The sequence below is a fragment of the Schistocerca piceifrons genome, chromosome X (genome assembly GCF_021461385.2).
Source record: "Schistocerca piceifrons isolate TAMUIC-IGC-003096 chromosome X, iqSchPice1.1, whole genome shotgun sequence".
NCBI classification, from domain to species: domain Eukaryota; kingdom Metazoa; phylum Arthropoda; class Insecta; order Orthoptera; family Acrididae; genus Schistocerca; species Schistocerca piceifrons.
In genome coordinates this window covers 554,132,018-554,144,311 of record NC_060149.1, presented here as the reverse complement: position 1 = coordinate 554,144,311, position 12,294 = coordinate 554,132,018, and the positions used below count along the sequence as shown (strand labels likewise).

The 12,294-nt window shown below is 40.2% G+C and overlaps 2 protein-coding genes across 4 annotated transcripts in view; one reads left to right on the top strand and one right to left on the bottom strand.

Moving 5' to 3' along the window:
* LOC124721908 (oxygen-dependent coproporphyrinogen-III oxidase) overlaps positions 1–5,217 on the bottom strand; it is a 92,806-nt gene extending 87,589 nt beyond the window's left edge. Inside the window, exon 1 of the mRNA XM_047247061.1 lies at positions 5,012–5,217. Coding sequence (XP_047103017.1) covers positions 5,012–5,103 — 92 coding nt within the window. The 5' untranslated portion in view covers positions 5,104–5,217. The remainder of the gene's footprint in view (positions 1–5,011) is intronic.
* A 239-nt stretch (positions 5,218–5,456) lies between these two features.
* LOC124721331 (syntaxin-binding protein 5) overlaps positions 5,457–12,294 on the top strand; it is a 1,049,372-nt gene continuing 1,042,534 nt past the window's right edge. For all 3 annotated transcript variants that reach the window (XM_047246245.1, XM_047246244.1, XM_047246243.1), the window contains exon 1: positions 5,457–5,661. In XM_047246245.1, coding sequence (XP_047102201.1) covers positions 5,542–5,661 — 120 coding nt within the window. In that variant the 5' untranslated portion in view covers positions 5,457–5,541. The remainder of the gene's footprint in view (positions 5,662–12,294) is intronic.

The following is a 12,294-nucleotide window of genomic DNA, read 5'->3' as shown; positions in this document are numbered from 1 at the left end:
AGAGAGAGAGAGAGAGAGAGAGAGAGAGAGAGAGAGAGAGAGAGAGAGAGAGAGAGATCCAACAGAGAGCAGCGCGCTTTGTTTCGGGATAATTTAGTAATCACGAAAGCGTTACGGAGATGATAGGTAAACTCCAGTGGAAGACTCTGCAGGAGAGACGCTCAGTAGCTCGGTACGGGCTTTTGTTGAAGTTTCAAGAACATACCTTCACCAAGGAGTCAAGCAGTACATTGCTTCCTCCCACGTATATCTCACAGAGAGACCATGAGGATAAAATCAGAGAGATTAGAGCCCACACAGAGGCATACCGACAATCCTTTCCACGAACAATACGAGACTGGAATAGAAGGGAGAACCGATACAGGTACTCAAGGTACCCTCCGCCACACACCGTCAGGTGGCTTGCGGAGTATGGATGTAGATGTAGAACTGTAGGTCCTCCTACTGGAGGAAGGCAACCGCATACCACCTCCATTAGAATCATGCCTAGTAAAGCACTGCTGTGTTCAAACCAACATCTATGACATTTTACTTACCAAGTACAATCAATGCTCTTTTCCAGGTAAATATATTTTAAAGGTATGCACATGTAATGCCACAGATAAATAGTGACTTGTTTTGCTGCCAAATCAATCGTCTTCTCAGTTGGTTGTGGTTTTGTTAATTTTAAGGTTTAATGAACGTCAACATTTTTATTTGAGTTTTACCATTTGGGCACTGAATCTGTCATGATCTGATTGAAAGAGACCATACCAGATTGAATTTGATGTTTCTCCTCCACAGTTTTAAGATTCTATCACTTCATATTGATTATGGCTGGAAATGTTTTGTCTGCTTATACAATGGTCTCTGCAAGATTACGTGTCTCCCTTACCTCCCTTACTGTCTTCGGAGGTTACGTACGAAAAGAAACACACACACACACACACAAATAAAACAGCTAGCAATTACCCCTCAAGAGAACAACATATGACAGTTAATCAGTTTATTGATTCCAGTGATTGCTGTGTCCCCTGCAGGCAATGCTTCCATTTACTAAATAATGTTTCTAGTAAAATGCTCCCCTCCCCAACTCCTCCTCTTTTACAGCTCATATAGAACTATGTTTCTTAAATACCCATAAATCACAGAAATAATAAGTATTTGCTACTATGCAAACTGCAGGTAAAGAGTGTAAATGGAACAGTAGCAGATTTTGTCAAAGCAGTGATTTTTGTATATGTATGTACGTGTTCACTAGCAATATCCTGGTCGTCTTTTGCAGTCTTTTTTTAAAGTAGAGTCTAGGACATGTACACGATCAGAACAAAATTTGTACACAGTATATAGCTGGTTTATCATATCAGTGCAGTTAACAACATATGATGATGTCTGTACTACTATATTCTTCGAAATTATGAAACAGAATTTCTGGCCAGCACTTATCTTGAGATGGCAAATTTCTATTGCTGCTGATAAACACACAAAAGTAAATAAAATCATCCTAGCTTTCAGAATATTACTTCTGAACACAATATGGGAAGACACTGAAAACATGTTATTTACAAGTTAATCTCATAATCTAAATAACAAGTCTGACATATATTAAAGTTGTATCACTCCTTTCACATTAAAATCCGTGTCAATTCTCTTTATGTCTTAATTCCATTGAATGTAATGCGTCAGAATGCTGCAATAATCAGATATTACTACTTTAAGTTAGGACAGAATTTGAACAGACTTTCAGCATCTCATTTATAGTGACAAAAAATCAAGTAGGAATGAAATAAACAAAGAACTCATTCTTCCATTCACAAATAGAAGAGACTGTGCACAAATTCAGATGTGACAATGACGGGGAAGGAAATAGGCTGTGTTCTTTCCATACTGCCACAGTGGCACTGACCTCAAGTGACTTAGGGAAACCATGGAAAACCTCAATCTGAATGGCTGGATTGAGATTTAAGCACTGTTCCTGCCTAATTGCACTGACACTGTGCCAGCCGCCTTTGGTATAGGTAGTATATAGAATGACTATGTATTTTCACAATAATATACCATAATCCATGTTACAAGGTCCAGTCACATTAATGTGACTACCTGTCAAAAGCCTACATAAACACCTTTTCCAGCACAGACTGCTGCAAAATGTGCAGGAAGAGATTAAATAAGATTCTGGAAGGTACTCACAGAGATGCAGAGCCATGCCAACTCCAGCGCTGTTGTGAGCTGTGCTAGGTTTCACGGACGAGGAGTCAAACCTCGAACAGCCTGATCGAGGTGATCCCACAGATTCTCGTTTAAATCTGGGGGCCAGGGGGGTATGGAAAACTAATCCTGGTGCTCTTAAAACCATGCACATACACTGCGAGCAATGTGACAGAGCATTCTCCTGCTGGTGAATGCCATTGTGCCAAGGAAAAACGAATTGCATGTATGGATGGATACGGTCCCCAAAGATAAATGTATACTCGTGTTAATCCACTGTGCCTTCCAAAATGACACTGTCACCCAGAGAATGCCACAAAAACATTCCCCAGATCATGATGCTCCCTTCTCCTGCCTGGGCCCTTCTTACGACTGCTGCAGGGCCATAGACACAAAAATCTGTCCAATGGGGCATACAACACGAGTCATCTGAAATGGCCACCTATGGCCACTCAGTGGATGTCCATTTGTGGTTTTGGCAGGCAAATTCCAGCCTTTGTCACTGATGAACATCAGCCATCATGGCTGCATGAACAAGGTGCCTGCTTCGGAGGCCCATACAATAATGTTGACTGAACAGTCATTGAGGAGACTGTTGGTAGCCCCTTGGTTCCTCTGTGGTGTCAATTACACAACAGGTGCATGTCTATTTGCCTGTACACATCTGCACAGCTGTTGTTTACCCCTGTCATCTATGGCCCATGGCGCACCACAGTTATCTCGATGCCGGTTTTAGATAGTGCTATTTTGCCAAGCACAGTACACTTTAACCATAGCGGCATGTGAACAGTTTACAAACTTAAGACGTTTCAGAAATGCTTGCACCCTTGGCCTGACAGCAAATGGTCATCCCTTTCGGATGTAAGATAAATTGCTCCGTTTCTCCATTACGACAACAGTTGCACTGCCAGTGCTGCCACCTGCATTCTGTGAGTGGTTATTGCACGTTGATGCTGAACATAGGCGGTGGTCACATTAATGTGACAGGACTGTGTAGCTGATGTATTGGACAGACGATAAAGTTTCTGCACAATAACTGGAACATGATAGCTCAGCTAACAAACTTTCATTTTTCTTCAGAGCACATATAGACACATGCAACTGTACAAGAGTTTGGCATTGCAGCCCAACTAGGAAGTCTATTAGGAATGGAATGTAGTTATAGGGAAAGAAACAGAATATAAATGAGCTCTGGAAATGATATATATATATATATGACATTTAACTGTTATATGGAATTTTGAAAGCAAATTCTCACTAGGGAGTTGATGTCCTTCCACAGTATGTCTTTGTAACACACGAATCTAGGGTGTACACTAGGTATTACAATTAATAATATTAATTAAAGGTGGTCTCCTCTGCAGATAAATTTATTTATCTTTTTAGAACAGTATAAATTTACAATAGGAGTTCTCCAACTAACTAAACATTTCACTCTTGACATTTATTTCCTACCCTGCTACATTTGATTAATATTTCTAATATTATGAATAGTCAAAATAAATGTTCTTGGAGGTAATCAGTTTATTATGTATTTCTATTTCTCTCTCTCTCTCTCTCTCTCTCTCTCTCTCTCTCTCTCTCTCTCTCTCTCTCTCACGTGCGCGCCACCCTTCTGCCTAAACATCACACACAAACCACACTCTATACATTACGCATCAATCACATTGATGTTACACTTCAAACCTCCTCATGCAGTGGAAGAAAGGTTAGTGTTTAATGTTTATCTGACAATAAGATATAGAGAGACAAAGTACAAGCTCAGATCAGGGAAGAAAACAGGCAATCTCTTTCTCAAAAGAAAGATCTTGGAATATTCATAAATGATTTAGGAAAACCTAAATGTAGATTGCCTTATATGGATTTGAGCGTTTTCCCAATTGCATGCCCAGTGTCTTAAGTATGTCAAGTTGTGTTACAAAGCACATCAAATCATTTCATTCTCTCACAACCACCTTAATATGTCTTGCTGTCAACCAGGAAGATGGAGATTTAAATGGGTGTATGAAGAGAAAATATTTCTGATACAACAAACAAATCAAACTCTGTTAATGTGACACTCATAAGGCATTTATTGTAGTTAGGTACTTACGAAAGTGTGTGTCAGGCATACAAGGGGAGAGGGGGGGGGGGGGAGGAATGGTGGTGGTGGTGGTACAGAGTGGTAAGCCTCAAATCACTTTTACATTCGTTTGTCCTTTTTGTGCTATCCAAGTTAGTTATCCTACAAATAAATTACGTTATATCTATTTATAACACGATGCAAAATAATTTTAACATAATGTTTATTATATTTTTCCTGAAAATCTTTTGTACGGATAAGAATAAATCATTACAGATCCTAGGGTTCATAATCTTCAGTACCAGAGACGACTAGATTCCTGTTAAAAGGAGTTAAAATAACTCAATGCACAAATTTATGAATGTGAACTGATTTTATCAGCTATTCCAATTTTAAAGCAAACTCTGTTTTTTACACGCAAACAAAAATGCAATAGATAGTAGTGTTATGAAGAGCCATGATTAGATTTTGCAGGCGTATATGATTATTTTTTTTTTTTTTTTTTTTTTATAAAAACGTCTGTCATATGCTTGTGCACTCGCCAATGACGCACTGTATGAAATGTGATACGACAAATGTTTTGCATGACAAATCCGTTTGTCCTACGCTGACCTCTCTAATTGAGGTCAGGAAAACGCTTCTCCAATTCCAGTACCCCTTTATAGCCAGAAATTTACATAAACTTTTTGCTGAATCATCCTGACGCGACACCACGGAATAGAAACATAACCACACGTGGTTGCAAACAGGTGTTCTACTAACCTGTAAGACTTCTTTTTGCCTGTGGCAGCCTCTCTAAACACTGACAGCGAACTGAAGCTTTTCAGTTTATTAAGCCATGTTCTGACAGACATTTCTGGTTTGTGGAACTGTCTTCTTCTTTTTGAAAAGAACTACTTCTAACCTCCTGTAAACAAGCTAATTTGTCAGCTGATACCGGCAGAGGAAGTCGGTTTGTATTGATCTTGATAAGCAAAACCGCATTGCCGCGCATCAAAACAATATCTGCAGTTACTGTATTTAGGATTATCTTCAGTAAAAATAATTAATACACAATTAGATATTGTACTAAGCTCTTTGTAGTACTAAAATTAACTCACTGTTGAATATGTAAGACTGTAGCCGACTATCATAGTACGTTTTGCCAACTCCCCGGGATTACCCAGCGTTCCTCGCTGCAGTCATATTTGCGACTAGCAGACGAGTTTCGTATTGTGGAATGTGGTGACGGGCCGGCAGTAGCTATGAAGCTGCGCTAATTAAATGGGGATCTGTGACTCTGTGTTTTCGAAATGAAGAAGTTCACCTTCAAGGGCGTGTTGGATGGATTTCGGTCGTCAGTTAGCCAGCAGACTAGAGCTGACCAAGAAATTGTGGAAACACTACGACCTGATAATTTTCAAGTTGCAAAGGTAACTGTATGACTGCCGTGGCGCGCCATGTTTATATGTCATTGCAGTATGGTTAGGTTGACATTTGAAAAGTAAACACTAATTATAATAATCATTGAAAAGCTGGAAAAAGGGCACGTGTTAATTAAGTATATTACTGACGCTTTGAAACCACTGTCTTATAGTGCTGTCAATCTTTATTCTGCATTATCTGTCTGTAGTCTGGAACATGCTTCACATGTCTCATGAATTTTAAAATCACATGGTGCGCGATACATGCTATTGAATTCATCTGCCGCAACAGGTTCTAGATAGAGTGTTAAATTATTGCATGTGTCACATTTCTCCTTGTATTTAGCTGAGTGTCATAGTAATGTCGCCAACAATGCAAAAATTGTCCGCCAAAAGCAATTTCGCACCGGTTCGATTCACTATATCCATTATTGAATGTGGTTGCGCTGATGTTTTGATAACTTTTGCTAGACATGGTGTCACTTTATGCATATCTGTAAACAATTTGTTTTTGTATACTCTCATTATAATTTTGCTACAGGAAAAATGGGCTTCAGCTTATTCCATGGACTTCAGAATTAACTATTAACGACCAAAAGTTACTTTGATGCCACATACAATAACCTACGTTGACCGTACGCCACCTGAGCGAGCGTACGCGCCAAAGCATTGTTTATGTGAAAACCATTATTAGGTGTGTCAGCAGTACCTATGGGTTGATCAAGGTTTTTCTTTTTCCAGGGCCAAGGCAGGAAAACTCTATAGTTTTTCACGGTTGCGCCAACGAACAGTAACTGCTTTTAAAAATCTCTTTCAATATAATAACTATGTTCGAAGTATGAAATTAAGTTTGCTGCTAAGCATACTGTCATGGTAAGGTCAAAAAAATATGCAAGTTAATGCCATCGTAATTAGGAAACTCCCACGCAAACTTAGCTACTAATGATACAATCTTTTTGTAATTCATTTTCCAAAAATTCATTATCACGTAAGTGTGGCTCATCGGTTGCAGTTATTGTTGTGATAAATCCAGATTCATAATTAGCGTCAGCCTCAGATCGCTCGAAATGATGATAAAAGAAGCCCGGTGCTTTTAACATTGGTAGAAGAATAATGCAACTAAACTTTGGTTGCGTACGACCATTTATGTCCTGGAAAGTCATTGGCAACTTTGAGGATACTTTTTCATCAAGATTTTATTACTGTAAACTGTGAAATGAATAAGGATCCGTGTTCTTTGCGGAGGTATACTTTTTTTCGGAATTTGTTCTTTCAAGCAATAAAATCTAGATCATTCTTTTTTACCGTCCAGGGAGACTGCCGTGGAAGCACCATTCGCCAAACTTAGAAAAAAGAAGAAATATGATACTAATAACCGCTGGATAATGTATATTCACGCTTTAGATCTGTTCTTGACCTAATGGAAAATAAGACATGAAAAAATCTTACCCATTGGTACTTTCAGTTGCATACAGGATTACTTATGGGCTAGACACGAAGAATGTAGACGGGTGATCTTCATCAAACAAACGGTATCCATTGAAAGGGAATAAACAAGAACACTCAGAGAAAATGAGAAAAGATCGGCAATGAACGTCACAGGTTTTGGATGATCCGAAGCGTGCTACGAATAGATGCATTGACAATGTCACAATAGTCGAAAATTAGTACAATAATGAGATGATAAATTCTGTTAATCGTAAACAGAAATACTGCTTGTGCTACATGATCAACTGCTCGCAATACGATTTTACGAAGATTCAGATGATTCTTTCCATGGAAACCATACTCTACTTGTTGTCTTATTAGTGTTGCTTATGAATGTATTGTCGGAGTATCTGGATCGCGAGATGGTAATAAGACGCGTTGGAGACTGCAGAAATGTCTCTTGGAGCAATTAGAGAATTTTTCGAAATGTGTGCAGCGCCTCCCTCGATTCGATTGCTTTGTTCTGGTTACAATCAGGGTGCCGATATTGACACTAAGAGATGTATTGACTGTGCATGGAACATTTACTTGAGCCCATGCACCATCATCCAAAGTAAAGTGAATCGTCATCAGAAAGGAAAATGGCGCTCTCTCTCTCTCTCTCTCTCTCTCTCTCTCTGTGTGTGTGTGTGTGTGTGTGTGTGTGTGTGTGTGTGTGTGTTTTTTTTCTTCGGAAAATAGTTTTCCATGCGATCAAATTGTTACTTCTGTTGCAGAGCTGCGTCATTATATGATCGGTGTGTTAAGATTTTCTTATGGAAGTAGTTTCCTTAAGACACTTTCAGAGATCGGTTCCGGTTCAGTCCGGTTACCGAATAAATCACATTTGGCATGCTGTGACAGTCGACGCAGAAGATGACAGACCCCAGTCCCATGCGGTGACTATGCAAGCGAGTCTCCAAGTATTTTCAAAAGCTACAGAATTCCCTGTGTCAATTAATTGGGTATCAAACCAGGTGGTAGGATTCCTGCTTATAGTACTATCGCGTGTTTTAAATTTCCAAATTATGTCAAAGCCACATTCACTTCCGGCAAGCACTGCAGTTTCAACGAAAGAAATACTAAGGTTAAGTTTCCGGTTGACAAAGACCTAAGGGATTAATCACAAGCTCAGATCTCACGCGATTGGGTAGGAAATCTGCTATAGACTTTCCAAAAGAACTATTCTGATGATTCGCATGGAGTTAGAGAAACCGCGACGGAGATTTAAACGTTTGCATATCCTGATGAATGCGACTCCAGAGCTATAATAACTGTTTTACTTCACTTGGGCGTTGTAATATGGATTCAGAGTTAAGGTAAAATTAGAATTACCAATGCAAGAATTTGGCCAACGTAAGCAGTGCGATACTCCCTGACGGTGCGATGAAGTGGAAACCATTTCGTACATGTCCTTCGAACAAAGCAGTTGACAAAACTGTTGACGAGGTATGTGGATGGTGCATCGCTAGGAACGGCTGTTGGTGGTAAAGCAGTCTTTTGGAGACGAGAAGTGAATATGTCCATATCAGATGGTTGTCCTGGAAGTTGTCGACCATAGTATCGTTGAAGAGATACTGAGTTTCGCTGGTTTTATACGCTGTGAACCACGAAAGAATATTATTGTATGATTAGGAAACGCCATGTTGCCTTAGACGTTACACAATACTTTTAACCTTTCGACATTAACCGTTTGCTTCGCGACGGTGAAGGATGAGCTGGAGGTATCATATTTAGCTTTCACTTGAAAAACGAAGCCTCACCTAATGGTCCGAACTGAGAGTTGGTTTGTCTACTAGAGTAAGAAGCGGGCGCAGTGTATGAAGAACGAATGTCTAAATAGAGCTCGTAGAAAACTTGGAATGCTTAACTGACCTGTTTGAATGTTGAAACATATGTATTTCACGAGATGACACTTCTCTTCGTACACTACATTCTACGATTTGTTTTAAATAAATAAAGACGGAAAGCCAATCCACACTACTATTGCCGTAACTGACGTACAGCAAGTGCGTAGAGTTCTGCAGCATCCACCATTCACAATGTTCCTACCATCAGAATCGAAGGAAAAAAGTTTACGCTAATCCTTATATTTTTAGATGTAAAGTAAAGTCGTTCCTCGAGGTACACCTACTCTGTTTTTCGGGAATTCCTCGCTGTGTGTCATGTCATATAGATGTGTAGACCGCCCGAACATCTTGCGTAAAAGTTGCTACTCATAATTTACTCTATATACGTGGTGCAAGTACGGTCTCATTTCATATGCATGTTTCATTACGACGGTTACTCGGATCCCCACGTGCAAATTACACCATGCAGATGATGGAAAAGGTATGCACCAATGACCACCTTAATCGGTAAGATGAAAAATCAGAACGAAGCAATCGAATCGACGGAGTCGTCGTACATATTTCGGAAATTTTCAAACTGCTACAAGATACACACTTCTGGTGCCTCCAATGCGGTCTTATTACCATCTCGCGATCCAGATACTCACGACAATCTATTCACAAGCAACACTAATACAATATGAGACGAAAGAACAAGTAGGCTGCTACTTCGACAGGAAAACACGTTCCGCCAGAAACGACAATGTTTTCCTCTCTGAATAGTGATCTATTTACTAGCTGTTTTGACACTAACTCCCGCGAATTACTTCTGAGGACGTGTAATTACACTTCCATACTTTTCTCACTATTCTCAAAAAAGACAGACAGCAAGAGTGCTAATGTTATATACTCTCTGTATTCTTGCTCAAAAACTCGCCTATTTCTATATGAACGAAATTTCTATACGCAGTGATTAAGCCACTCGGCTAGCATTCGAGAATTCTCCGTCCTGTTCTCCAGATTTACGTGTTTTATAGTTTCCCTAAATCGCTTAGGTCAAATGTCTGGGTGGTTCTTTCCTAACGGACATGGCTGATTGCCTTCCTCAATCCTAGAGCGTGTGATCCGCGTTTAATGAACTCCTCGTCGACGGGATGTTAAACCCTAATCTCCCTTCCTTCGTTCGTTCTAGATTTATGATCTTATAATATTCTGGGCCCTGTCTCCTGAAGTTGTGCTATGAATTTCTGCACCAGCTCGTCATCACCGATTGTATCCGAATTTCTGATATGTGCAGGACTTGACCAGAAGTGGAAGCTCCAGATGGCCTAGCGTTTAGGGAAAACAAAATCAAAATAAAATTGGCGCAGATGGAACGAGTTTCAAACTGGTTCAAATGGCTCTGAGCACTATGGGACTTAACTGCTGAGGTCATCAGTCCCCTGGAACTTAGAACTACGTAAAGCTAACTAACCTAAGGACATCACACACATCCATGCCCGAGGCAGGATTCGAACCTGCGGCCGTAGCGGTGGCGCGGTTCCAGACTGTAGCGCCTATAACCGCTCGGCCACTTCGGCCGGCGATGGAACGAGGCATGAGCCTTATGTGTTAGCATACTTTCCATTTCCTAGGCTGCGGTTGGCGCAGTGAATCGGGTAAGAACGGCAATCCAAAGGTAATGGGATCAAGTCCCTTTGGGGAAACGTTCGTAATTTTATTTTACTTACTCTGCAAATAAAGCGAATAATGCTCAGTATTTTGTATGTATTAAAATTTTCATAAAAATCTTGAGAAGGATAAGCAAAGAAAAATTTTGGTGGATGAGCATTTGGCAAAATATAGGAATGTCATCTTTACTTCATCAAAATCTTAAACTCGGAACAACCTCGTGCAGAAATTGACTTATGTGATGAAGCCTCATGTGCAGCTGAACAGATTTCTTCAGCTGACTGACTCGTGGGGGTTAGAATCAAATCGACAATTTCATGACGAAATTTTTCAAAATGACAAAGAATTGCCATCATGCAGCAATAAACAGATGCCCTCCCAAAGGCACGCGCTAGTGCGCCTCTGCGATGCCTTTTTTTATCTTCAGGTATAGAATTAGATCAAAAAGCTTCACAAGTGCTTTTATCTCATCGAGAGCGAAAAAGAAATCACATCCTGAGAAGACTGCCTCAAAATACATTCCACTGCCAATATTAGCAGAAATGATGCATTACGCACGGTTCACGGCTACAGTATTCGATGAGGGAGAGAGAACCTTTTATGAATGTAAACAAAGTTTATTTTTCTATAGAACCTTCGAAATCACCATGTAATTGTAAAAATGCTGCGTTTGTAATGTGTGCAAGATGTCAAGAAAGTTACTACTAAACCTTTTTTATGATTATCATCCCAGGACGCCTAAATCAACTGTAAAATAATGAAAATGACTAATTTTATATATGAAGTTCTCATGTACATCTTAGTCAATTTCTGGAAATGTATTTGCAATCCCAAACTTTCGTTGTCGTTTCCTTTTATCTCTTACAGAAAAGATTATTGAAAATAAAGTGTGTCCGCATAAAGGCTCAACCCTATGACCGTCGCATTTCCATTCTTTACTCTTTGCATTGCGTCACCCGCTACTTATAAGCATAAATGGCTTACGGCTCGCCCTGCTCGGGCCAAAAATGCTTTTCAAAACGATCCGCCATCCGGAGCATCCTGTTGTATCACTTTCATTTCTGGCCAACCCCTACGTATACCGTAAATCTGAACGAAATCGGTGATGAGTAGGCGCGGTCCCCTTCTTAGTACATCCCGTGACTGTTGGTCTTCACATTTTTCCGAATGTCTTCAAATGACAGCCGGGTTGATTCTTTATAATACCATACTTGATTCCGCCGCTGTCTCTAGTCAGTTATCGCACATTGGTGGTCACTGTCGACAAACGTGAAGCCCGCGAAGTAGACAAGTGGGTCATGGTTGCTTCACTCTCAGGAGGATCCGACTTAGGATCTACATCGAGGCACGCCACGGTTTCGCTGAGCCACATCCAGTGAAACTCGGTATAGTTCCTTCAACAAATTTACACCCGATTTTCTTCCTCATCATTAGTCAACGAAATCAGCGCTATAGCTTTAATAATCTGTATATCGACAGGAAACTACTCCTAAACGTTGATTCATTCTGTGTGAACCAGCCTCGATGTACAGCATACAGCAGTTGCCACAGTGTGCAGGCATGGGCAGACGTTGGTGAGCCGCGGGCCTGGTTCGCATACTTAAGTTCGAAGGCATTTTCGTCACGACACGACAGCAGTGCTCCTAGTGAAAAACTGAAGCGTTGGGGTAGCGCA